The following is a 25,862-nucleotide window of genomic DNA, read 5'->3' as shown; positions in this document are numbered from 1 at the left end:
ACTCCTTTTGGTGATAACCTTAACTAGCAATGCATAGTCGGGGATTATCCTGGTTCTTGTAGTGTACCTCTCATGTGACCAACTCCCATTGGGAGGTGAATCAGTTCTGTTCTCAAAGTTGAAATGTAGACTCCATCTTCATGATATTCGTTAAAAAAGTAAACCCTCCTCAGGAAACCACCTCCAATGCAGTTGCTGAGGAAGGAACCTGATCCAATGATCCCATCTACATGTTTGGGCTTCACCATCCCCCTTCTTCTATACAATTGATACCTACCATATCCTTAAACACCTCTTAAAGCCTTCTACTACCTCAATTCCTATCTTCTTTTACTACCTCCCTATCTCCCTCCCTCCCTCCCGCTCCGCATCCTAGGTGATCATTTTTACTATATCAAACCTATCCTTAACGGTTATACTCACCGTTTCACCTCTGCGTTCACTACAATTACGCCGCTCGAAATCAGAAAATCACCAATCGCCCCGGCAGCAAGCTAGTATCAAGAGACCCGCGTCTTCCTCTGAACAGTCAATATTTTCTTTTGTGTGTTGACGAGTTCGTTTCTTCCTCTCTTCATCCCCTTCTTACTACTCTCTTCTACCATCTTCGTCCCAGTGTTGATACCAAACCCAACCCTGCAAGTCTAAGTGTACCAAAACCACGGAGGGAACCTCAACAAGTGAGTTGCCGGGGCCTCCCGCCCTGAAGCACTCACGGCCTCCGAGACTGCGTCGTCTTCTCCAGTGCTTCTCCAGGTTGCACCTCTCAGTTCGCCTGAGAGCCCAGCAACTGGATTCTACAATGAGTCGCTCAAAAGGAGGCGGAGATATCTCTGCCATCTTCGTTCATGCGGGAGCCGGCTTTCATGCCCCGCACAACGAGAAAGCGCATCTAGAGACCTGTGAGAAGTGAGTTCTCCACGCCCAACCCACGCCTTCGCAGGTCAAGTCTGAACTGAGCTAACGAGGAGCAGAGCGGCGAGAGTAGCAATGTCGTTGCTGAAGAACGGTGGATCGGCCGTCGACGCTGTTGAGATGGCCATCATGGTGCTGGAGGATAGTGAGATGACCAACGCTGGCTACGGTAGCAACCTCAATCTTGAAGGCACTGTCGAGTGTGATGCTACTGTTGTCAATCATCTAGGACGCAGTGGTGCTGTGGGTGCCGTCGGTCGTGAGTATCTCATGTCTTTCCCAAACCGATCTGTACGGTCAACTATTCAGTGCTAACGGCCTGGTGTAGAGGTCAAGAATCCCATCTCCCTTGCACGGGTCATCCTTGACGCTTCCTCAAAGCCGCTCTCGCTGGCCAGAGTACCTCCAAACTTTCTAGTGGGACAGGGTGCTACAGATTTCGCGTACGAACACGGGCTGGTGGTGCTACCCCCGGATGGCCTAGTAGCTCCGTCGGCACGAGAAAGGTGGACTCATTGGAGACGTGATCTGGAAAACGCTACTCTCCGGGAGAGGAAGCAGTCTGGAGAACACACTCGCCTGAGCTCGCACTTTCGCCGACCCCCTACCGCCAGTCCAGCCCAGCTGCTCTCTGCGGCTTCGAGCCCAGGGCCAGCCCCGGTGACTGGAGAAAGCACTCAAAGTACCAAGAGCTCACCCACTGCAGACCCACGTCGTATCGTGCCGCCGGCAGGCTCGGAGCTAGCACCCTTTGTTGCCCCCAGGGTCAAGGATGGCAAGCAAACCGATGGTGCGCGGTCCATTGCTGTTGGGAACATGTCTACGAGTCACGATAACTTGTCTATTGACGAAGCTCCCCATGGCGTCGACGCAATGGACATTGACCGAGTCAATGATACCGTCGGCGCCATAGCCATAGACAGCAAAGGAAACATCGCAGCGGGCTCTTCTTCCGGAGGCATTGGAATGAAGCATCGCGGGCGGATCGGCCCTGCCGCGCTTGTTGGTATTGGAACTGCGGTAATCCCCGTGGATCCTAATGATCCAGAGGCAACCTGCATTGCGACTGTTACTTCGGGGACTGGTGAGCACATTGCAACGACCATGGCCGCCAGTACCTGCGCGTCACGCATCTACTATAGCCATCGAAAGCGCGAAGACGGCGGATTCGAAGAGGTCACCGAAGATGAGGCCATGAGAGCGGTTATTTCCAACGATTTCATGGGTACTACTCGCTGTCTGCATTCGAAGTTTACAAGCTAACAGGTGATTAGGACATCCGGGCGTCAAGAACAGTATCTGTAATGGGGCTATTGGCATCCTTTCGGTCAAGAAGACGGTCGACGGAGCGTTCCTCCACTTCGCCCACAACACCGACTCTTTTGTAAGAAGCCCCGCCTCAGGGAGGTCTATGCTAACTACGTCAGGCCCTCGCGTCAATGAGTAGTGTGGATAAGAAACCCGTGTGTGTCATGTCTCGCAATGGCGGGGGCGGCAGAATTGCCCAGGGTGGCCGCGCCTGCAGAGCCAAAAGGTATTTGATAAAAGCTATTATACAGATCAAGCTAAGCTGACAACATCAGACCCAGGGCCCCTAAACCAGCGAAATAGAGCCTGTCCTGCGTCTTCTGTACTATGTGCATCTGGCATCCGTGAGCATTTCAGCGCTTGTTTCCGGGTCGATGACGTTCGCCGACAGAATGATCGAGTGCAGTGCCGGCCACGCCCCGTCCGTTTGGTTGTCAAGTGTCAGCGTAAATCCAGATTGAAGCGATGCCGCACGGGTCCTGGGTATGGATGCAGGGGCGAGTAACTATTTGCTAATTCGAGCCGACAATACCTAATGAACAGTATTCATTGGCAGCTCTCGTCCAGACCATCCATCCCGTAGCCAGTACGTAGACAACTTCCTCTTCACGTAGACAATCCCACGCCCACAAAAACCCTCACGGCCCCGGCGTCGGCGTAGGAGTAGGCGTCCCTGCCGCAGACACTCCATTCCCCTTGACCTTCTTCTTCTTCTTCTTTCTCGCCACGACAGCCGGTTTCGCCCCGTAATCACTAACATCCAACCGACTCCCGCAAGTCAAACAAACCCCATCCCCCAACGGCTCACAAAAAATACTCAAACAAATAGAACACACAAACCCCACATCCACGACCCGTCTATGACAAAAACACGCGGCCCTAAAATCCACATCCACCCTCGTCGGCAGCACCAAATGCCGTCTACTCCTCTGATCCGGCAAAAACGCCATCATCAAGTACTGCAATAACCCCTTCGGCTCATCCAACGCCATATACACCCCCTTGGTCGCATCCGACGCTTGCTGCAGGAACACCGCATCACCAGATACCTTGCACACATCAATCGGAATATGAAGTCTCTGGCAGGCGAATATGGCATTCATGATTGGGATGTATTGATGCGCTGAGCCTGTGGAGCTGGATACGGAGAGGATGAGGATGCGTGATTGGAGGGTGGACTCCGCGGTTCCTTTTGTATTTGAGGATGAGGATGTGGATGTGGTAGATGATGGGTCGTTGGGGTTGGAGGTGTCGATGTCCCCTCCGTGCGCTTCATTCCATGCTAGTGTGCGTCGGTTGATGTGGCTTAGTGCGAGGGTTAATGCGCCGGCCATCATGGTGGAGGTGGTGGATTGGAGGGTTGAGGGGGTTGTTTGGGTCATTAGGTTGTGGAGGTGGCTGGAGACTTGTTCTTCGACGATGCGGAAGGGTCGGTATTTGTTTATGTTGGTGGTTGTTGTTGTTGTGCTGGGGGGTTGTGGTTGTTGGGTGGGCATGGGGATGTCGCCGTCGGGGTCGAGGTTGTTGTTGTTGGAGGATTTTTCGACTGGGTATAGCCATGTTGCTTGGGAGGTGTGGGAGGATACTACGGCCACTTCGTTGGCGTAGTTGCTTGCTAGGTGGGCGTTGATGAAGACGAGGATGTTGGCGATGGCGGTGGAGAGGGGGAGGGTTGGGGATAGGAGTGCCCAGGCGTGGGGGTTTGTGTCGAGGATGATGGTGAGAAGGGAGGGGGGACGGTCTATAGTTTGAGTATTGTTAGTTTGGGGAGATGATATCTTGGGATTGGAGATCGGCGGAGGGGGATGGGATGATGATGGATGTGGTGGACGTACCGTGGGCGCTGGTTTCGTAGTGTTCTGTTGCGTCGATGGTGTTCATCTTGTGTGTATATATGTGTGTATTTGGTGTGGGAGATTGAGGTGCGGAAGGTCAGATCTGAAGCTGTTGGTTGGTATCTAAGCTGTATACATTGTCGTGTGGAGGTGAGCTCGGAGGTGTATGCGGTGCGGAGTTGGTTCGAAGCTTCGATTCTGCTTGGCGGTTGTGTGGTTGCGGGTATAAGTCCAGAGGGAGTTTTCTGGGCAAGCTGCCTATTTAGGTATGTGAAGAAGCTGCGCTCGATAGCCGGTGAGGTGGAAATGACCGATCGAGAAGTTTTTGTAGAAGAGATGCGATTACTTCGGACGCCGCACGGAGCTGGAAGATCTCCGGCGCACGTGATCTATACTGCGGAATGTACCGATACAATGAGCCTACATTTTCAGGCATATGTGAAAGTAACTGACAAACTAATAACAATATGCATTCAACTATGTCATCCAAATTCTAACAAATGGTAAATCACGCTCTATTTATCGGGGGTTAGATGTGATGGCCTCCGGCCTCACATGTAGATGGTCATCTTTCTGCTCCGTTTGGTTCAACACAGGGATATTGAGTGACTCCTTGAGAGAACCAGACGTCGCTCTGGCCAAAGGACTAGGCTGCGGCGAGACGCCCGGCGTGTCGCCCTTGCCCTCGTGCTCTGTGAGGCCCTTACGGATGGCGAGAACCGAGTCCACGATGACAGCATCAATTCCCTCCGCCACTTGGAGCTGCGCAAGCAGTTAGTAAATAGATGACACAACTGGTAGGAGCTACATACCTTGACGCTCTCAGGGTCGTTGTTAATGGCACCGTACGACACACAAACCAGACCAGACTCCTTCACGACCCGGACCAAACGCGGGCAAAGCACTAGCGCTTCGGCCTGCGAGACAACGCCCAGCAGGTTCCAGCGGGACGCGAAACGAATCGCTTCCTGCAAGCTGCTGGCACGGATGTCTCCCACAGGCGAAGCACCAGAGTCCGTCAAGAAGAGGACTGGGATGGATGGCTGCTTGAACGAGAGCAGCAAGCAGATATCCGGGTTGAAGCTGGAGAATATCATGTTCCGGCCTTGACCCATGTCGTAAACCTTGGTGAGAACTGTGTCCACGAAGGAGTTCAGCTCCACCGCATACGTATCCATCTCTTCTTCCTCGCTCTCGTGGAGCATAGGATATTCTGGCGATCTAGGTCAGATCGTCGTGTAACTGTTCTTTCAAGGGAAGAGGTACTCACTGAGTTCGATATTGAATCCCACCGACTTGGGCAGCTTCTGGAACAACTCGGCCAATGTGGCAAATGGGGCCTGAATGTGGTTGCCGCGACTGTTTCCCTTGAAGCCCTTCTTCTTGAAATCACGGGTATGCTTGATCTTCTCGTTGAGTTCGGTAGGGTCATACTCGGAACCGCCTACAGACATAGACCGCTGGCGGAAAGCAGCGGTCATCCCCTCTCCGATGCCGTCCGTACCCGGTAACGGGGATCCCGGCCTGCGAGCTGGACCCTTGTCGCCCAACTGCAGGAACTGCTCTAGGGTAAGGGTGTGGACCGGCGCGTCAATACCCGTCTCGCTGACGAGGAAATCATGGTAGATGACAGGAACATGATCCTTTGTGAGCTGCACATCAAACTCCACGTAGGACGCGCCCAAGTTCGCGGCAGCGATGAAAGACTGGACGGTATTCTCGCCCAGCTGCAGCGAATTTCGACTGGCCATGTTCTTGCCCAGACCGCGATGTCCAATCACCATCGTTGAGCTCATACTCCTCCAATAGGTCTGCTCTCCCGTAACCGTCATGTTGGGATGCTTGAAAGGCGTAATGATGAGAAAGTTGAAGGTCACCGAGCCAATGACCTCGAGGGTGTTGGCAGCCACAATAGGAACTGTGGAGTCGCCCTTGAGGTTGATACGGTTCGATCCCACCGATTGTTTGATACTGGAAAGCAGGGCAACACCACGCCCAACCACCTTGTCTTTCGAGCCAGCGTACGTAGGAATCAGATCAAAAAGGAGCCTGACCTTCGTAGCATCGGCGGCGTGGAAGACAATGGGTTCGGTGGAGATATTGTCATGGACAGGGAGATCGATCACCTCCGGCTCTCCATGAGCTCCGTTAGCAGAGACCACCAAAGACAGAGCAGTGTCAAGTTGGGTGGAATGCGCATTCTCCATCGGGATCCGGTCAAGGTTAACTGCTGCCGTATGCGCCCGCATGTCCATGGTTCCCAGGCTCACCAAAATCATGGATTCATCGGTGAGATACCGGTGTCCAAAGGTCTTGATAGGCTCTGCATTCCGTAGAGAGGTCGGGGCAGGAGTACCGTTCGATCTTCTCTCGGCAAGCGACGACAGGGGAGGAGAGGGCGGATCAGAGGCCACAGGAGGCACAGGGATCACAGGCTCCGATTCATTAATAGTTGGCGCGGGGGTGACCTTGGCAAGACACCGAGCGATGTCAAGGTGACCTCTCAAAGACGCATGCTCCTTTGCGGTCCAGCCAGAGGAGTCGCATGTCTCCAGATTGGCACCGGCCTCGATGAGTAGCTCCACTACACTCAGCGCGCCATCAACACAAGCAATAAACAAAGGAGTCCAGGAGTATGTGTTTTCCGCAAGCTCTGTATCTGCCTTTTGTTCGCCGTTGCCCTCGAGCAGGATCTTGGCGCATTTATCATGGCCGAACCGGGCTGCAACATGCAATGCAGTTTCGCCTTGTTCATCCTGATAGTTGATATCCACGCCGGCCTCAACCAACAGCTTGACAATGTCCACAAAGTTGGCTTTGGTGGCCAAAGCAAGCACTGCACTAGACCGCGAGACTTGCTTACGGATCTTCGCCTTGTCCTTGTTGGCACCATGCCAATTCTCTGCCTCGAGGAGAGCACGGGTCGTCAACGGGTGGCCCCCAACAACACTCAGATGCAACGGAGCCCAGCCATCGTTGTCTTGCCAGCGCGGACTATCAATGCCCTCGGTCACATCAAACAGGTCCCACGCCTGCAAATGCTCGATGATGACTTCGCAGACAACCTTGAATCCATACTGCGCCGCGTAGTGTAGCGGCGTGCGTCCCGCAATATCCTTGGCGATGAGCGCACCTCGTTGGTTGGGCTGGAGCTGGTCCAAGAGATGCTGCAGAACCGACACAGAGGGATCGGACCGATCCAAATGGCTAGGCTGGCCCGCCTCCGAGATGACTGGGCGAGGGGGCTGCAAAGTCGGCAGGGCAGCGGGGGTGATGTAATTGGATGTTTCCAGAGGGAAGTCTAGGACCATGGACGCAGATTGCTCTGAGTCTGTGGTAGACTGCGCCCGGCCAATCGATATCACCAAGCGATGTATACAATTGCGCCTATTGATATCATCCTCTTCGTCCAGAGAGTCCATGCGACCCAGAAGGACGGAGATGCAGCGGGTGGAACGGTAGTTGATGGACCGCTGCAGGAGGCTGCTAAGGACCTTAGGGTATACATCTTCTCCCGACTCATCTGCCGCCGCTTTGAGAGTTTCCAGTAACTCCAGCAGCACATGAGTATCATCCTTGCGCAGCGCCTCATCGACCGTCTGAAGCATGCTCGCAGGCAAGTTCAGGTTGGGGCGTGCAGGGCCGTTCTTCAATGACAAGGAGGAGCGTATGGAGCTCGCATCGTCGTCGATCTTCTGCTCGCCCAGGACGGACAAGCGGTCATTGATCTTCCTCAACGCGTCAGTGACCCGGGTGTTCGAAGCGAACGGCGCCGGGTCGACCTTGGTCTGCAGATACTTCTGCTGCGCTTGAGCGCCAACCTTCTTGTCAAGCTTCTTGGTGATTTTGACGAATCCTTGACGGTTGAGCTCGCCGTACCACTGCAGTTTACGCATCTGGCTACGCAGTTCCAGCAAAGCAGCCAGGAGGTCTTCGACATCCTGGGAATCCAATCGCTGACCACCATCCAAAGACTGCCCGTATCTGTCCTCCAGCAACTTTAGACGGCGGGAGAAGTCGGCGTACTTTTTGTTGTAAAAGTGATCGACATCCTCGAGATTTCGATCGAGGGAGTAGAAGAAACCTATGCGACAGAGTTAGCTAAGATCGCATTGTGATGAACAATGCAATCATCGGAAGAGCGACTCACCAGCAAGGTCCGCCTCCTGGCCAGCTTTCACTTTTTCCGCCGCAGCCTTGATGAGCTTCTTCAGGGCCTTGTACTTGATGTAATCATCGCCCCACTCGGGGACCACTTTGTGGGATAATTGGCGTCCGAACTTCATTTTCGAAGAAATGTGTATGCAGGTTGTTTTGAGCGGTTTGTGTGAGAACCCAATGAGAAAGGATTCTTGAGGGGGGAGTATATAAATCTGAGAGCTGAGACACCACGGCTTTCTTTGGTTAAGTGAGATTCAAGAGAACAGACTTTAGCCCACGAACCCAACGGTGTAAATGCCACGTAGATCAAATATTATTCGACGGGCAAATGCGAGAAAGACAAAAGGAAAAGGACAGGTGTAGCTTGAAGGAGAAGAGCGCCATGTGTCAGTTTTATTGCGGAGACATGGAGAATGGTAGAAGAGACAGTTGAATTGAAAATATGGGAGGTGAAAACCTGAGGAATTAGGCGGCTTCAAGAACAAACCGTGTTTCGGAGAAGAAGATGTTGAAGAAAAGAAAGAAGAGGAGGAAGACGGAACAAGGCGAAGGAATTAGTGTGGTTAAGAGGGAAGGATGAAAGAAAGCGCAGTTCATATACTACTTACTACTTGATTGATCGTCAAGTAGTAGTTAAGGCGAATCCCGATAAAGGGGAGACCAACCGACGGAACCTATCAGCACGTGCCCAAAGGGAGGGTTTTTGTAGCTTCGAGAAGTTCCAGCAAGGTCCAGCAATTGCAGCTGCACCCCAGCTAAAGTAAGCAGGTAAGCAAGCAAGAAGAGAGAGGGAGAAGAGGGGCGAGCAAAGGGCCGAGGCCAAATAACTAGTCTTTAAGTCTAAGGCGGTGCTAGCGAAATTCGCTAGTTAGACATGGTCTCCATCGTGACTAACAAAGTAACAAAAGATACTTCGAATACAAACTCCACTTGGCGACGTAAGAGGCAGTCCAGGCGACTCACCTCGACTTATCCAGATTGTTGGCCATTAATCGCCGGACGCTGGATCTGCTGCCCGGCGGACGCTCTCTGATTTGCCCGCGGCGCAGCGCGGATGAGCGGTTCGAACCACCGGATGAAGCAATGCAAAATTTCGAGTTTGCAAGGCACGGGATGATTATGATTGTCAATAATCTGAGAGCTCAAATGGCGGTAAATGAATGGATGATAGTGATGATGCTGATGCTGATGATGATTATTTTTCTTGGGATGAAACCACCCAGTAGAGGAAAGCTGATCCCTTTCACTGCACGAGTAAGGAGCAAAAGTGTAACTGGACCAAACAGATCACCACTATCGTTGCAGAGATTCTTCTTTCATTTCCCATCCAACTTGAAACTTGTTACTTGTCAGTAGTGATAGACACTAACTCCTGTAACAATCCCGTCAGAGTTGAGTTAGTATGAGTCTGGAACCCCCAATCCAGCACCAGAATCCCCACCCTATATATAGCCGGACGACCCGCCACCCACTCCTAGGGCCTGGAGAGGATCCAATCATGTCACTATCGTGAGATATTAATCGGCCACTGGAAGGAAGGGGAGAGGGTGCTCTCATGATCATCATCTCCTCCCCATCTCCTCCTTTCCCAACACCGCTTTCTCTTGGGCGCAGGATGATGGGTGGGCTGGAAGGGAGGGGAATGGGAAAATCACATTAAGGGGGAGCCACTTTGTGTGGGGGAAACTTCAGGCTTGCGGAAGGGTGGAAACTTGGCCTGCATGGAATGGATGGAAGAAGTGGGAATTCAACCATGATGCACGTCACATGCTCTCCTCCTCTAGTTGTCGGTGAGGTTTCGTTTCTTTGAAACTCCGAAAACAAAAAAAATAAAAATAAAAATAAAAATAAAAAGTTCTGGCTGGTTGTGGTTCCTGACTCTGGTTTCTCCTTCCTCCGATATTCCATATTGTGATCACTCGTCGGAGGGTTTTAGCCTTTGGAGGGGAATGCTACTGATTGCTCAGGTTTCGTCTATAATAAAACTATGTTATTAGGTTTACTACAAAGTACCTATCAACTGGGTGGGTAGCAGACCATGTACTACGTACTACTAACCTGACCATCGACCATCTGCTTCCGACACCCTCCCCCTCCGATGTAGTATCTATCACTTAATGTTGATCACTGCCCTCATCCACTCAGCTCCCTTCCTAACGATCGACCAGCGGGAAAGCTTATCATCTGTCACTTTCCTTTCCCCTCCCCTCCATAACGGATAGTACCCTGCTCGTTGTGTAGACTAGTAAGGACACTAGACTGGGGGTTAGCATCAGCCAAACTTCAAAAGTTATGGACCCTCGCGAGCTAGTATATATATGATTCGGTAGCTTGTGAATAGTGTACCGACGTTTCTCGGTTATTAGCGGCATCCCAACGACTCTGTAGTACGAGGCCGCAATAAAGTTTCCATTCCAGAACCCTGGGATTCATCCAGGAAGATAGACCTGAAATTCCTACTGCAACATAAGAAGCATCTACACGGGACACAAATGCTATGGTGAGCCCCGCTCCAAGTGGCGTGTTCTGGTGTCGAGGCCAGTGCGACACCATCCCAACATCCATCGATTCCTATCAGGGCTGACTGCAGAGACAAGGATCCGGACGCTTCCGAACGGGACACTCTGGTTCCGACGGGGTCCTCCAAGAAAACCGCGCATTGCATCGTGAGTATCATTCAGCTAGAACGAGTAGATAGTTACTTGGGTAAATCAGACACGGCAACGATCCTGTCGACCGGGTCTATCGCGCTGTCAGAAAAGGGAATCCCACTCGATAATCCCTCATATCGCATGAAATTCTTGTCGACAATGACCCGGACACCATTCCCACGCTCAGAAACAACCCAGATTTATAGACAAATTGACATCGATCACACAACGTGACGTGAGAAGGAAGAACAAAACACCGGGCAAGTAAACTGCCAACGCCATAAGGAAATCTTCATAAGAACAACATAGAATGTGAGAGAACACCAAGAAAAACCAGAGACCCAGCCCATGAACTTGCAAAATCGAAATGACCGCTATCACAATCAGATCCAAATCACCCTAAAGAAATCATAAAGATGTATTAACCGCCGGAAGATACCCCAGCAAAGCACGCCGCTCGGTTGTCGGCTATCTATTCGACCAATGGCTTCAAGGCTTCGACCCCGACTTGGAGTACCGCGGGGTTCTTCGTCTTCTTCAGAACACTGCTCAGTATATTAACTCCTCCGTTTGCCTTGATGGCTTCCTTGGCCCGCCGGCCGATATCCCCCGTGGCGAGGCAGGTCATGTTCCGCACACAGGCTACACCGCGGTGCACTAGACCCTCATCTTCTTCCTGGCACATGGCCAGCAGTAACGGGACACCCCGAGGCCGTTCCAGGATACCAGCAATGGCTGCTTCGAATTCGGTCAGCATCGCAAGAGCTCCACCAGCAGCGCTCCGGGTTGCCATATCGTCCGTGTCGGTGAGAGCCAACAGCACATGCAGCCGTTGCGCAGCGCGCTTCGACCCATCGGCATATTTGACGATACCGGACTCGCAAGTCATCAAATTGCAGATCAGTTCGCAGGCAGCTCGCTGAACCATAGGACTACTGGAGAGCAAGAGGTCCTCTACTACGGGCCAGGCCTGACGGACGATAGCTTCAGGAGCAGTCTCATCCGGGTGAGAGGCCAGGTTCGTTAGAGCAAGCAGACTCTCAAAGACCGGTAAAAGATTCCGCGGTTGTTCCGCCGTCATGCTAGTCGTCTCCGGGCTTACCAGAAGCGCGGTCAGAGGCCGGATAGCGGATGTGATCTGGGGGAAGCCAGAAGACGGGAACACGTGGACCGGGTTGACGGAGATTAGGATTCGTGCAAGTGCTTGCGACGCATTCTGTACCGCTTCGGTGGCGTTTGTCCCCGGGGTCCCCTGCTTTGCGGCTGCCATAACGAGCAAAAATTTGACAGCACCTTGCTGTGCCAAGGTTCCCCGAGACTTTCGGTCCCATGACAGGGCAAGGACGATCTTGCCCATGAGACCTTGCACCGAGGAGAGATTAGTCTTGCCGCAATCTACCAGTAGAGGCATGACGCCAGCCTTGATAAGCGCATTGCAACGTGCGATGACATGTTGCTCGTCATCAAGGGGGTCTGGCTTGGCTCGGGCCCCGCTAGGAGAGGCCTCGGCATAAGACTTGAGTTGGGACATTTTCTTCTGCTCTTCTGTCAAAGTGGGTGGGAATTGTGTGAGGTTCACAATGATCATGAGACCACCGTAAAGCACTGACGAATCGGTGCAGTTTTCGCGCAGAATCTTGACGAGATCCTGTAGGAATGCCACGTCTGTGGCAAGCTGTTCCTTGACAGTGGACTTTACTGATGCATAGGCCAAGCCCTCGATCACGTTTGCCAGGTTCTCAGTCTTACGCTTCGACATCAAGTCCTTGAAGCGATCGACGAGCTCAGTGACCCGGCTGTTCTCTTCCTCTACTTTGCCGCTGGAGTCGGAAGAACCAACTTGAGCAGCAGTACGGACCTTGGCCAGAATGACTGCCGCCATCTCGGAGCTCTCGTCGCAGCCATTGGTGAGAAGGTGGGAAAGCCAGGTCGAAAGATGCTTTGAAATGGCTTCCCGACAGGCCTTGTTCATGCACGCAGCATTCAACAATTCCAGAAAATGGGGCTCGACCTTGCGGCTCTTCGCGTCTCTGGAGGTCAAAGGCGCCAAAGCAGCCAAATAGCTCTCCGACAGGAAGAGGTTGGCCGCGACTTCTGGAATCACGGGGAAGACTGCAGCCGTGGCCGAAAATGCCTCGATGAGATCATCGCTGCGACCCTTGACGACCTTGGCAGTTACAAGCCGAGAAAACCTCTCTTCGCCAACTTGCTTGGAGATTTCGAGGTACTTAACGGTTGCTAGGGTCGCTTGACTTCTCCACTCGAGGGGAAGCCGGCTGTCCAAAGAGGACAGGATCACGTCCAGTCCTTCGTCGTCAACCAACTCTTGCAGCTTCGCCGCATCAACGGCAAGCAAACGTGCAATTCCTTTGAGGGAGCGACCGTCCATGTCGTGGCCCGACTCCATGAGCTTGGCGATGAAAAGCAAGAAAAGCTCGCGCTCACAGTGTAGACGAGCATCTTCGGACGGCCATACGGTGGGGTCCAAGACCACGGTGTCGAGGCATACGGCAGCCCCGTCGCCTCTTTCATAGATCTCATCAAAGAACGTGGTCACCGACACCTGGAGCTGCTCTGAGAAGTAGCGCCGCACGCTGGTGTTCTGGCGAACCAGACCCGAGATAATGTCATCCTGCAGCGACGACAAGGCATGGGGCCTTTGCGCCAGCAGGAGCTTGACACATTCCAATGCAACCTCCTCGGGAGGCTTGAGTCCGTCGGTACGGAGATAGAGAGCGGCGTCTTTGCCCGCGGGCTCGTCCTTGCTACCGGTATAGCGTCGACAGAGGTCTAGCAGGTGATGGCCATTTTCCTCTTCCTGCTGAATCTTAACGAAAGCTTCCTTGACTGCCGGATGCTCTGGAGCCAAGGAGAGGGCTTCTCGGAGGTTTCGTGAGGCGGCCTGCAATGACATCACGAGCGAGTGGTTAGTCACATGGCACGAAGGTACCTATGCTGGCGACGGATGATAACCACCCAGCGGGGTCTGATAAAGAAAAAAAAGAGAGCAGAGCAGACATACCTCACGATGGCCAGCATCAATTAACTCAACAGCCTCCCGTGTCAAATGTACAGCGCGTTCCTCGCTCGTAGAGTGAACCATTTCAGGCCGGGTACAACAAGCCGACAATTGTAGGGTTGGATACAAAGAGTGATGTGATTCCGGTTTGGGGAGGAAATAAAGAAATCGGCGGGTGGAGGGACTGATAAGAAGAAACCGGTCGGAAGCGCGACGGAGGGAATCCGAAGACAGGTCAAATAGGTCGCCGGGGGAGTGGAGATTGAAGTAGTCGTAGTCAGAGAGAAAGAGGTAAAGTAGGTAAGTAGGTAGGTAGGTAAGTAGAAAAAGAGCTGCGTCAACCCACGACCTCCGAAGCGATGGTCGAGCAACAGGACACACAGGCAATCATGGAGGGAAAAGGACGAGTAAAAGAAGTGCGTTGCGGTCGCAGAGACAGGGTAATGCTGACAGGCTGCAGGATGATGAATGAGAAGAAAGGTGTGGGAGGGAGAGGCTGTGTGGTGGGTGTGGTGTCTTCTTTTTTTTTTTTTTTTTTTTTCCACTTGATTTCCCTTATTTTTTTTTACTTCCCTTTTTTTTCGCCTCTGGGCGTGGATGGAGGCAAGTAAGTTAAGTTACTTTTTTGGACTGAGCGTGTATGGGGGAAACGGAGGGGGAGGATTGGCGGGATGTGGGTTTGGAGCGTGAATGGCTGATACCGTAAGGTAAGGTGTGACAGACCCTCGGAGCTCCGAACGCCCAGACAAACCGGGGGAAGACGAACGCAAACCGTTTTATTACGGGGGTCTCCAGCAGGGACTCTATTTCCACCCCCGGCGGAGTTTCTCCCAAGCAATCATCCATGGGAATTTCATGGAGGGTAAACTACTTAGTACCGGTCTGCAGCTGCTCCCAGACGGGCCCCTTCCGCCCGACTGTCGGAGGTCTCCCCCCCCTTGGTTCGGCCGCCCTTCGGCGTGCGCTTAACTCCGGACTATTTCTGAAGAATATTATGGAGACTTGGAAGAGGGGGGGGGGGCTTTATCATGTTCCTCTGAATCATCAATATCAAGTAACAGGATCAGCATCACATCAGCATCATCATCGGCAAGCTTATCCTCCTTCTGTTGCTCATCGCACCCCCATTAATATAAAATCCGGCCAAAGAGAAAGCCGGGGAGAGAACAGCCAGAACTATAATCCTTCCCCGTGACAGGAAGCCGAAGGAGTAATAGGTCTATCCCAGACGGTGTGGATTCCCCGGGTGGCTGGAAGTTTGGGTGGACATACATACTCAATACTCAATAGGCATTTAGTGTGGGAGGCACCAGCGCCCTCCCAAGATAAGATGAATGGCTAAGAATAACTAAACCGGACACTACGGCCAACTTCCCACCACGCTTGGGAGTCGGGCCTTCTAACCGATACACACTAGAAGATACTAGTAGCAGCCAGATCACAGTTACAGACTTTACAGGAAGCTACGGAGAACGGTGGACTAACTACCTACCACACCCACTCAGTCAGTCACTCACTGTATACCTTTCCCCTCCCCTCCCTCTCAACGCTTAGATATCAATGACGCCTTCACCAGCCTAGATGGGAACTGAAAGAGAGAATGGAAATGTCCAGCCCAGCCCAGTCCAGCCCCATCTCATCATCACTGTGCAAATAGTAGGTTTCAATGATAAGCCCACGCAGCTTCATTCAAATCAATCGAATCGGAATGATTCTTTCCTCATGCCGATAACACCAACCACAGGGGTCCGTTGCATCACGTTGCCCTGCCCGCCCTGCCGCGCCGAGCAGAGCACATCCCCCAACAGTACGGAGTAACTAGTAGACACCTTATTCCCAGACGGACACACGCCCCCCTTTCCGTTCCAAGAAGGATTAAACACAATTTAGCCTGGAAAGAAGAAGAAAGAAGGAAGGAAGGAAGGAAGGAGAGAAATGATCCGCAAACCCCCAACTGTCTGTCCCATTTTCCGCCCCAAGAAGTTCTTGGTCCGAATAGTCCTGTCGCACTAGTGGTCGTCTGGTTGGCTTGGCTACATGTTCCGATCTACATCTGGGCTTTCCTCCTTCAACTGCATGTACTGCGCCTCCCCCCCCGGCAGTAGATGGGTAGTAGATAGATAGATAGAATCTGTCTACTGCGAGGTACTAGTTGGTGTAACTGTATGTATGTCTGTATGTATGGTCCAGCCAGCCAGCCAAGCCAAGACTACTCAACTATCTACTATTAACTACTAGGTAGTATTCAGGTACTTGGATACCTACAGCTAGTAAGTAGGTAACTATCTATGTGAATATACGGAAAAGTAAGAAGGTAAATGCACAGCGAATACGTTATCTGCTGGGGATGAACATACTGTACTTATTCACCCCCCTTCTGAATTCCTAGGCAGGGCAATGGGACTAAGCACCTAGATACTACTAAATAGATACGGGATCTACGGAGTACTACTCCGTACTTGCGTACTGCGTACTACAGTATACATAACGCATACTTTATGCACAAGCGTAACCAAAGCCAAGTGAACTAAAGTCATGCAGGATGAGGAAAAAAAAAAAAAGTTCGGTTCCATCATTCTTCTCAACATTTTCCAAATGGGACGAAGCCACGTCCCTAGTACTAACCAGTATCCATCCGGGGGGAAGACGCACTGATACATTAGTGCACCTTTCTTCCTCTCCATATGCTCGGTCGGGAACCAATGGTAGCCCTTTTAGTTGCAGTGAGGCAGACGGTGGGTTTTGGGCCCTTGTCAATCAATTTCAATGGATGGGAGGGTTTGTCCTCCATCTATTGTACAAACAAAACACGAACAAACAAATAGGATTGTTGGGGGAGGACAAGATATGATAGTAGGCTCGGATTTAGGTTTGGCTTACTATTTTCTTCTTATTGGGTTTTCTTTTTGATCTGAATACTAAGCAAGATTGACTATCATGTCAGATGGGATTATTCAGTTAGTTAGTAACTAGTTAGTTGCTTAAAATCCGTGCAAGTCCAGCCAGCCAGGCTACGATGCAACTTTACCTAGTCTTGACCGAAGCGGACGGCTGAAGATCCGATGCAGCTGAGCTGACTTCTTACTACAAGGCCTTCTTCGGCGATCATCAATCCTTCTCGGTCGGAATAATTCAGACTTAGTAGGGTACTCGGTATGCTTTAACTATTCTTCATCATATGTAATTTTTAAAAAGAAAAATGTTCATCATCACATCTTAGTCAGATTCGTCTGCTTCTGCTCTTTTCTTCTACACTTCACCGCATCACATGAGGCAACCCTCCTTGATGCTGGAGTGCAGCTCGCTCGTCCCAACCCGGACACGTCGCCCGCCACGTGATCGCTGGGGCTGTCGCTGCAGATTGCCAGCCGCTGGAGATGTGCCTTTGCCCCCACTCATCACCACTTCCTCTTCGTTGCCTTCCACGGCGAATACTTCCACCATCCACTCATACCATACCTTGCGGTCGTCGGTCTGCCGGTACATGGTCACCACCACTTCGCCATTGTCCGGGACATTCAGAGGGGTCTGTGGATAGCAGATAGTTAGCATCCCTCCATTCAAATTCAATATGTGGAATACAGACCTTCAATGGGAAGTAGATCGGGAACCAACTGATCATGTCGGCACTCTTGGTGTCCATTGTGACGGGGTTGGTGGACAGTTCGATGTCGCGGTATAACACCGTCTCAAAGTATCCCGCCAGGCCATGGCACACTCCGCGATTGTAGACTGGGAATGACAGACGAGTCCGGCGCACGTTATGCGAATTGGAGATCGTTGACGTGGTCGGCAATTGAGGGGGGATATGCCGGTTGGGATGCTCAAACGACCAGGTCGTCTGCACGAATGGGATGGGCGCTTCTCCAGAACCCGGTAGCGTGGAGATTGAGTCTCGGGCACTATACTTAGCGCCCCCATGACTGGAGTTCATTAGTGTAGATGCAGAGGGCTGATTCGTGGAGAGGAAGTCGATCGCGTGTAACATGACCACATACGGCGTCTCCGGCGCTGCTGGGTTAGAGACGGATTGATTCATGACATCGGCATGGAGCTTCGGCGCCGCGATGGGCGTAAGGTGAGCCGTGTAGGAAGCCGGAATGGAGATACCGTGAACAGGATTGAGTAAGTGAGTTACGCCGTCAAGGCATTCTGGCGAAAGCTCATTGTCGCCGAACGAGCCCAGCAGCTCTGAGATCAGAATGTCGACCGTAGTGGGAACGAGCTCGGTGACGGGGGGCGCGGCTGCTGATTCGGCCGTCTGTGCCGATTCCTGCTCCTCGTTGGCATTGTAAAGTAACGAATCTTCGATCCCAAGGGATTGCCCTACCGGTCCTGTTTGTCCTCCCGAATCACCCTGCTTCTCAACCTGCGGGCCTTTCCAGGCTCGCATGTCCGACTGCACAAGCTTGACTTGTCCACCCCATTTCTGCTCATTGTGGCGTTGGAGAAGGACGAAAGCATTGGTGTTCTTCTCAACTGCCCAGAGGTCAATCTTGACCCCAGTCTCGACACTGGCTTGGAGCGCCCGCGACACGAGCGGTCCTCGACCCGCACCAACCACGGCCACAACCACTCGGCCGTCGGGGTTCGAAGTTGGCTTCCCTTCACTTGCCCAGTCGGTAAGAGCTTTGGCGACCGCGCGCTCATACCATTTGTATTTAATAGGATCTTTCTCGAATACCTCGTAAGTAATGCTTTCCAGGTTGACAGTCAACGGCTGCAAGGGCGCCTGAAGATAGTCTTGGTATCCAACTCCAAACCTCTCCATGGCGCTCCTAGAAGGCTGGCGTTGCTGTAGATTTCTGAGGTAGGAAAGATGAGGAGTCGGGTCATAATGCTTCTTGTTGGATACCGCGGCCTGAGTGAGACTAGGATAATCAGAGCCGGACAGAGCAGGGAGTTTGGTTCCTGTAGTTTCTTGCTCATCTACGCCCGGGATTGGGCCAACATCGCAGAGAAGGATCCATGGGGATGTCCGTAGGCGCATGAACCGACCGATGAGCGCCTGGTGTGTCTTGGACAGTACGGGATAGCCCTTCTGGTTCTTGATGAACGTGTTGCCATCAAAGGTGAGCATGTGAACGGGCTCGGAATACCAGCGAGACTGCACGGACATGGGAGGGAGGTGCTTAGGCATTGACAGTGCTAATAATACCATCTTAGCAGCAGGTAGGAGACGCAAAATGAAGACCATGGGTGATTATCTTACCTACGACAAGCCTGGAGTGGTATTTACAAGTTCTTCGTATCATGTCCCAAGCATCCCAAGTGCCAAAAGGATCCACTCGCAATGGCTGCCCTGTGAGCGGTTCTCCAAGGAACTCCTGACGAGCAAGGCGAGACAGATCGGCTATTCCATCTACTTCCAAGTCTGGATTATCAACCATAGGCATCCAAATGTGAAACTGTATGTAAGGAGCGAGGTTGATAGCATCCTGTATCGCTCTCGCATAGTAGCTCACGCCCTCTGCATGGATCTCTCCATGGTGCAGTTTTGGGCCGGGAATCAAGAGATACCCAAGGCCACAGAAAGCTGCATACGCGACCTCCCGCATGAACACCTGACGCGAGATGTCTGCAATCAGGGGATCCGGGGAGCATAGATCGATCCAACCGCTGGTGACTCCAACTATCTGCGACATCGTCTCATCCGGGGTCAAGTGGCTATCCGCGGGAGTTAAGGGAGGGATAAAGATGGGGCGCATATTGTCGGTCGTCATCAATGTCCCATTGGCAGCCGGAGTCAAAGGAGCGTTTGGTTTGGAGCCTAACAGGGTGAGGATGCGTGAATGGAAGGCCTCCGTGGTAATTGGTGCCGTAAGCATGTCATACTGAGTGATCCAAGTTAGCACACGAGCCGGAATCTGCACGAAGATATGCGTACATTGCTTTCATGGGCTGCCTGTACAATTGCAGCCGTAATCGGGTTCTTGCGGTTGGTTTCATGCTGTCCGATGCAAAAGCTAGGAGCCATGTCTTCTGGATTGAAAGAGTCCATGTTCGACAACGGCGGATATTCTAAGACGAGAAAAGGGCACTGGGACCTGGTGACGGGGCGATATGACAAAGTTAAATGCAACTAAACAGCAGATACATAGGCTGAGATCATGAGGCAGAGATTCGTTAATCGGACTGTATATAGGGAAGGAAAGGCGATGAATATTAACAACGGTCTCTATCTAGGTAGTAGCTGGTTAGTCCCGCATCGCAGATCAATTGAGTTTCCGGCAGTTTTCATCTCAAGGCCAGGCAGGTTCTGATATAAGAACGGCAACAAACATGGGAGAGCAAAGGAGGAGGTCCAGTCGCGTAGGGATGCTAACCGAGAAATTAAACGCCCCTTCAGTGGGAACGTCGCGCGACAATGAGCTCCTGGATAGCCCCGCGTACCTGAGCAAACGTGCATCGCGACGGACTTTCTTTCATGCCTGGATGCCTGGATGCCCCTTGCCGGCGGTAAGCGATCTCTGTGGGGTTTCCGTCGGCAGAATACAGGGCGGTGAGGCACGGAAACTGCAGTTGTGGCGAAGGACGGCCAACCTGCCTATCCGGGCCGCCTTTTTTTTCTGAAGCCGTTCGGCGACAATCCCATCTCTCGTTTGTCGCTCCGCAGCCAACTTTTTTCCTCTTCTCCCCCCCACAATTTCTTTCCTGGATTCGCTCTCTGCTAGCCGTCATGGTTGATCGACGATCGGATTCTGAGAACGGCTCGCGTGCTAAACGTCAAAAGATGGACAAGTCTGAAACCGATCCCAAGGACAACCCGTACCTGGCTCACATGTATGCGGACAACGGCAACTCCAACACATGGACCGATGGCACCACAGATCTTCACCCCGCCTTTGGGAAGATGAAGAGGCACCAGACCACCGCTGCGCTGGCTAAGAAGGTGGAAGATGGTGATATCAACCCCTTCAACGGTCAACCCTTCTCCAGCAAATATGTTTCTATCCTGCAGACTCGTCGCGATCTGCCCGTACATGCTCAGAGGTGAGTTTTAACACTCGTGCGGATGGGTTGCCACATCGCAAATGAGTTCTAACTTTTTCTTCCTTATAGAGATGAATTCTTGGAGCTTTACCAAAAGTCGCAGATTCTGGTCTTTGTCGGTGAAACTGGTTCCGGAAAGACCACGCAGATTCCCCAATTCGTCCTCTTCGATGACATGCCGCAAACTCAGCGCAAGATGGTTGCTTGTACTCAGCCTCGTCGTGTCGCCGCCATGTCCGTCGCTCAACGTGTCGCCGCCGAGTTGGATGTCAAGCTTGGAGAGGAAGTCGGTTACAGCATCCGTTTCGAAGATATGACCAGTTCCAAGACTGTGCTCAAGTACATGACGGACGGTATGCTTCTGAGAGAAGCCATGAACGACCACAACCTTAACCGCTACAGTACCATCATTCTGGACGAAGCCCACGAGAGAACAATGGCTACTGATGTCCTCATGGGTCTTCTCAAGGAAGTTGTGCTGCGCCGGCCTGACTTGAAGATCATTATCATGTCTGCTACTCTGGATGCACAGAAGTTCCAGCGTTACTTCAACGATGCCCCTCTCCTTGCGGTTCCCGGTCGTACTCACCCTGTCGAGATCTTCTATACCCCTGAGCCCGAGCAGGACTACGTCGAAGCTGCCATTCGCACCGTCCTGCAGATCCACGCGACAGAAGACGAAGGTGATATCCTTCTCTTCTTGACTGGTGAAGAAGAAATTGAAGACGCCTCACGGAAGATCTCGTTAGAAGCCGATGAAATGGTAAGAGAGGCCGATGCTGGGCCTATCAAGGTCTACCCTCTCTACGGCAGTCTGCCCCCGCATATGCAGCAGCGTATTTTCGAACCGGCCCCCCCTGCCCGCCGTCCTGGAGGCCGTCCCGGCCGTAAGGTCATTGTGTCCACCAACATCGCTGAAACTTCGCTTACCATCGACGGTATCGTCTATGTCGTCGATCCTGGTTTCTCGAAGCAGAAGATCTACAACCCCCGTATCCGTGTCGAGTCTCTTCTGGTGTCTCCTATCTCTAAGGCCTCCGCACAACAGAGAGCTGGTCGTGCTGGTCGTACGCGCCCCGGAAAGTGCTTCCGTCTGTACACTGAAGGAGCCTTCAAGAAGGAACTCATCGACCAGACATACCCTGAGATTCTGCGCTCCAACCTTTCTTCTACCGTGCTGGAGTTGAAGAAGCTAGGCATTGATGATCTTGTCCACTTCGATCTGATGGATCCTCCTGCTCCGGAGACTCTGATGAGAGCTTTGGAGGAACTCAACTATCTGGCTTGCTTGGACGATGATGGAAACCTCACTCAGCTGGGTCGCTTGGCCTCTGAGTTCCCCCTTGATCCCGCACTTGCTGTGATGCTGATCAGCTCCCCCGAATTCTACTGCTCCAACGAAATCCTTTCGATCACAGCTCTGCTTTCCGTCCCGCAAGTCTTCGTCAGACCTGCTTCTCAGCGGAAGCGTGCCGATGAGATGAAGGATCTCTTCGCCCACCCCGACGGTGATCACCTCACCCTTCTTAATGTCTACCATGCCTTCAAGAGTCCCGAAGCGCAGGACAACCTGAAGCAATGGTGCCACGACCACTTCCTCTCTCTGAGATCGCTGCAATCCGCAGACAACGTGCGCATGCAGCTTCTGCGCATCATGGAGCGTGAGGAACTCGAGATGGTGTCGACCCCCTTCGAGGACAAGAAGTATTACGAAAACATTCGCCGTGCGCTGTGCGCCGGCTTCTTCATGCAGGTCGCCAAGAAGGAGACTCAGGGCAAGAACATGTATGTCACGATCAAGGACAACCAGAACGTTCTCTTGCACCCCTCGACCGTCTTGGGCCACGAAGCAGAATGGGTTCTCTACAACGAATTCGTCCTCACCACCAAGAACTACATTCGGACTGTCACGGCCGTCAAGCCCGAATGGCTCATTGTAAGTCTTAACTCTACAACCAAACACCTAGACCAATACTAACACAGCACCTACCAGGACATCGCACCCACCTACTACGACATCTCCGGCTTCCCCAAGGGCGAGATCCGCTCCTCCCTCCTTCGCGCTGCTGAGAGACTTTCCCGCAAGGAGAAGATGCGCTCTGATTCCAGCAGAAGACGATAGACTAGGTTAATTCTTTGTTGTCACGATATCTATAGATCATGTTTTCTTTTTACTTCATGCCCATGATAATCATGCAGCTCAATTAAAAAGGGTGTATCCGGTTCTTCCTTTTTCCATTTTTTTCTTATCTTATTCACAGTACTTATACATTCGTCTGTTACTTTATTATCTTCATATCTCCGGGCTTTTTCTTACTCTGTTACGGACTTCGGTCTTCCCGGGGACTATGCAGTATTTATTCCACTTCAACAAATTTACCTCCGGACTTAGATAGGGTACGGATTAGAAAGCGAGATTGTTGTCCCGTGACATGTAGTGTACACATAAATTCAACCTAATGTAGATTGTAGTCGTTAGACCTCTAATCGAAATGCCCACGTCTAGTACAATAAAGTCACGCAACAGCAGACTTACTCCGCTAGTAACGTTATGCAATACTGACAACCTAGTCACTCCATTCAAGGGTCTGGACTAAATAATACCAATTCAAGGGGAATAAGGATCCAACGCTCAATTCTAACCCTTATATATCATCACAAGAAAAATAAAATGATATAGAAAAAAGTACAAGCTATAGTATGAATACTGTACAAAATGTCCCGGGTAGCATATATAAACCACCTAGAGATATAAAAACGTCCAAAGCAATCCCAATGCCGGCCAGAGGTTGGCGAGCTTATCATCGACACTTTCACCGTACATGAGTGGTATAAGGTAGGTATAGGATAGGATGTGATGGGTGTACGGAGGGAGTATGTTCCATCTGAGTTTTGAGTTGGGGGAGAGGGAAAAGAAAGGGGGAATAAGAGGGTGCATGCTCTGAGGAACGCGGTTGTTCGTTGCCCAGAGAGTACTGTAGAGTGCCTCAAGGGGCTGAGGTAACTGAGTCTACGACTTCATGTATCGAATACTGACTTTGTTGAAAGAAGATTCGAGTTCCGGTGCAGGAGCAATGTGTTCGTGTTTTCGACGTAGGAGGTGGTCTTGGTGGTGGGTAGAGCGAGGGGGAGAAGGAGGGGGCGACGGTATAGTAGACTCCTGCTTGCGGGTCTGGTGGAGGTCGAAGACCATTTGCTTGAGTTGTGAGATTTCGGCTTTCAGGGAGGTTATCTCCTGTTCTTGGGCTGCGGCTGTGGACTCGTTCTCCTTTTTGGCTTTTTCGACCTGTCTGCTGATTTCTTGGAGCAGGCTCTGGCGGTCCTTGTCTTCGAAGACTTGCTCGGGGACTTTAAGGGCGTTGGCTGACGCTGGGGATCCGGCGAGCATGGCGGTTAGGACCTGCTGGGAGTAGAGCTCTATCATGTCCTGCCACTTTTTGGAGGGTGATTTGCCCTCGTAGGCGCTCAGACGCTCGTTCATGACGTTCACGAAGGCGTAGGCTTTCTCCCATGCGAGCTTATCTTGCATGTCCTTTGGTGCGGCCTCCGCTGCCAATGACCATCTCTTGTGGTGGGGGTCGTGGGAGGATTTGATGTCCAGTTGCTTGCTGGCTGCTTCCCAGTTAAAACCGCTGTTCATGGCCGATGTGATGATGGCTTCGGACATGTCGTATTGCTCGCAGGCATCGCACATGTGTACCATTAGCACGATGAGTCGTTCAAGGCGGAAGAGCTGGTGTTCTGTTGACGAGACCATGAACGCCAGTGTTCTTTTCAGGGTCTGCACTCCCTTTTCCCAGTCGGTGCGGATAGCACAGAACCGCAGGTAAGAGTTAAGGATTGCAAAGTCGTCCATATGCCCTGCGGATCTCGCAGCTAGGAGGTATGCATCGGCGCGATCCGGCTGATCGAAGCGCAGACAAGACACAATAAGGGTGGCGTAGATGACGGGGTTCGCCGAATCCACTGGTGGGACGATGATCTCAACTCCATTGACCACTTGGCGCTGATACAGACCCAAGCCATTCATGTCTACCGGATAGCCATGCCCGTTCAACATCTCCAGGAAGATGTCAAAACCCATGAGGTTCTTGGATTTGCGGAAGAAGGTAAGGATCGTGAGGATAAGAGATGCGCTGAGCGGGAACTTGTGTGGAAGGATGGTCTTCAAGATCAAATCACAGAGATCGTTCTGACGGGTTTTGGTGAACGCAAGAATCATCTTCTTTAAGACTTCTGGCCGGTCCGGATCCGTGCACTGCATCAGATTGTTGGCTAGCCGGAGGAGGAGTTCCTGCAAGGGCATCTCATTCCGCATATAGATTTCGGTATCACGCTGGACGTCCCGATCGAGCCGATTCCGCTCTTCCGTCATGTGTCGTATCGAGTGCACACGAAGGTCCTTGGCTAAATCATCAATGTTAGCCTTCTCCGAGCCCTTCACTTGACGCATCCTGCGTCGAAGGCTGTTCAATTCCGCTAGCAACTGCGGCACCCTCAATTGGGGTATTGAAAAGTCGGCACTGTAGTTCATCTGAACCCCCTGATAGCTGTGAGCAATTGCCGGCCGCAACAGAAGTCTAATGGCTAGCTGCTTAAGCGCAAGCTTCCGGATGACCTTCTGGCGGACCACATCGCCAGTGAGCCATGTGGGCGTATCGTCATCCTCCAGCGAAAGGCCATAGTCCTCATTCGCGTCCTCGGCCAGCGGATCCTCGCTCTCTGCGACCAGATCACGGATTATCTGATTATCCCTCTCATTCGCAAAGGCAGTCGTTGAGTGGAAGGATGCAAACGGTGCGTTCCTCCTGGGCCATTGGTATCTCATAGGTGCCGGGCGAGTCGCTGTGCTGAACTGTCTGGTCTGTAATGTTCCATTGAGAAATCCCTGCTTCCGACGCGACATAAGAGCCTCCACCAGACGCTGTTCCTCATCCACCAGCTCAATGACCTCTTCCTTGACTGCCGCGATCTTTTCCT

At 52.1% G+C, this 25,862-nt stretch overlaps 6 protein-coding genes across 6 annotated transcripts; 1 reads left to right on the top strand and 5 right to left on the bottom strand.

Moving 5' to 3' along the window:
* Nucleotides 1–802: 802 nt before the first annotated feature.
* Nucleotides 803–2,718, top strand: BO79DRAFT_177995 (threonine aspartase 1; the record flags this gene model as incomplete). The annotated part of the gene is made up of 6 exons (XM_025679956.1): nucleotides 803–909; nucleotides 975–1,174; nucleotides 1,244–2,140; nucleotides 2,190–2,299; nucleotides 2,343–2,449; nucleotides 2,499–2,718. 6 exons carry the CDS (start codon nucleotides 803–805, stop codon nucleotides 2,524–2,526), a joined length of 1,449 nt encoding a protein of 482 aa, XP_025536946.1. The 3' UTR covers nucleotides 2,527–2,718.
* Nucleotides 2,719–2,861: 143 nt separating this feature from the next.
* BO79DRAFT_239395 (TFIIH/NER complex subunit TFB4) lies at nucleotides 2,862–4,104 on the bottom strand (the record flags this gene model as incomplete). The annotated part of the gene is made up of 2 exons (XM_025684915.1): nucleotides 2,862–3,964; nucleotides 4,059–4,104. 2 exons carry the CDS (start codon nucleotides 4,102–4,104, stop codon nucleotides 2,862–2,864), a joined length of 1,149 nt encoding a protein of 382 aa, XP_025536945.1.
* A 467-nt stretch (nucleotides 4,105–4,571) lies between these two features.
* Nucleotides 4,572–8,823, bottom strand: BO79DRAFT_38632 (glycerophosphocholine phosphodiesterase). The gene is made up of 4 exons (XM_025689166.1): nucleotides 8,209–8,823; nucleotides 5,329–8,142; nucleotides 4,871–5,271; nucleotides 4,572–4,820 (listed from the first exon to the last, which is right to left on the bottom strand). The coding sequence occupies exons 1-4, from the start codon at nucleotides 8,342–8,344 to the stop codon at nucleotides 4,578–4,580; spliced, it is 3,594 nt and encodes a 1,197-aa protein (XP_025536944.1). The 5' UTR covers nucleotides 8,345–8,823; the 3' UTR covers nucleotides 4,572–4,577.
* A 2,050-nt stretch (nucleotides 8,824–10,873) lies between these two features.
* Nucleotides 10,874–14,380, bottom strand: BO79DRAFT_210471 (UNC45-central domain-containing protein). Its single transcript, XM_025682809.1, has 2 exons — nucleotides 13,893–14,380; nucleotides 10,874–13,772 (listed from the first exon to the last, which is right to left on the bottom strand). Exons 1-2 carry the CDS (start codon nucleotides 13,971–13,973, stop codon nucleotides 11,343–11,345), a joined length of 2,511 nt encoding a protein of 836 aa, XP_025536943.1. The 5' UTR covers nucleotides 13,974–14,380; the 3' UTR covers nucleotides 10,874–11,342.
* Nucleotides 14,381–17,042: 2,662 nt separating this feature from the next.
* BO79DRAFT_38584 (protein arginine N-methyltransferase) lies at nucleotides 17,043–19,972 on the bottom strand. Its single transcript, XM_025689165.1, has 5 exons — nucleotides 19,777–19,972; nucleotides 19,102–19,723; nucleotides 18,220–19,037; nucleotides 17,476–18,162; nucleotides 17,043–17,417 (listed from the first exon to the last, which is right to left on the bottom strand). The coding sequence occupies exons 1-5, from the start codon at nucleotides 19,888–19,890 to the stop codon at nucleotides 17,154–17,156; spliced, it is 2,505 nt and encodes an 834-aa protein (XP_025536942.1). The 5' UTR covers nucleotides 19,891–19,972; the 3' UTR covers nucleotides 17,043–17,153.
* Nucleotides 19,973–23,600: 3,628 nt separating this feature from the next.
* On the bottom strand, nucleotides 23,601–25,256 carry BO79DRAFT_210469 (uncharacterized protein). The gene has a single exon (XM_025682808.1). It carries the CDS (start codon nucleotides 25,198–25,200, stop codon nucleotides 23,893–23,895), a length of 1,308 nt encoding a protein of 435 aa, XP_025536941.1. The 5' UTR covers nucleotides 25,201–25,256; the 3' UTR covers nucleotides 23,601–23,892.
* Nucleotides 25,257–25,862: the final 606 nt, after the last annotated feature.

Source organism: Aspergillus costaricaensis, assembly GCF_003184835.1.
Source record: "Aspergillus costaricaensis CBS 115574 unplaced genomic scaffold BO79scaffold_27, whole genome shotgun sequence".
Lineage (NCBI taxonomy): Eukaryota > Fungi > Ascomycota > Eurotiomycetes > Eurotiales > Aspergillaceae > Aspergillus > Aspergillus costaricensis.
The sequence above is the reverse complement of the archived record's forward strand: the minus strand, read 5'-3'. Positions and strand labels throughout refer to the sequence as shown.

Bases quoted from the DNA above. Each gene is read 5' to 3' on its own strand.
- BO79DRAFT_38632 (XM_025689166.1), bottom strand. From the start codon at position 8,344: ATGAAGTTCGGACGCCAATTATCCCACAAAGTGGTCCCCGAGTGGGGC. The intron at 5,272-5,328 runs GTGAGTACCTCT...CTAGATCGCCAG, and splicing joins GGGATTCAATATCGAACTCA to AATATCCTATGCTCCACGAG. The intron at 4,821-4,870 runs GTATGTAGCTCC...CTGCTTGCGCAG, and splicing joins ACGACCCTGAGAGCGTCAAG to CTCCAAGTGGCGGAGGGAAT.
- BO79DRAFT_210471 (XM_025682809.1), bottom strand. From the start codon at position 13,973: ATGGTTCACTCTACGAGCGAGGAACGCGCTGTACATTTGACACGGGAG. The intron at 13,773-13,892 runs GTATGTCTGCTC...ATGTCATTGCAG, and splicing joins TTGATGCTGGCCATCGTGAG to GCCGCCTCACGAAACCTCCG.
- BO79DRAFT_38584 (XM_025689165.1), bottom strand. From the start codon at position 19,890: ATGGACTCTTTCAATCCAGAAGACATGGCTCCTAGCTTTTGCATCGGA. The intron at 19,724-19,776 runs GTACGCATATCT...TGGATCACTCAG, and splicing joins AGGCAGCCCATGAAAGCAAT to TATGACATGCTTACGGCACC. The intron at 19,038-19,101 runs GTAAGATAATCA...TGGTATTATTAG, and splicing joins CCACTCCAGGCTTGTCGTAG to CACTGTCAATGCCTAAGCAC.
- BO79DRAFT_210469 (XM_025682808.1), bottom strand. From the start codon at position 25,200: ATGCGGAATGAGATGCCCTTGCAGGAACTCCTCCTCCGGCTAGCCAAC.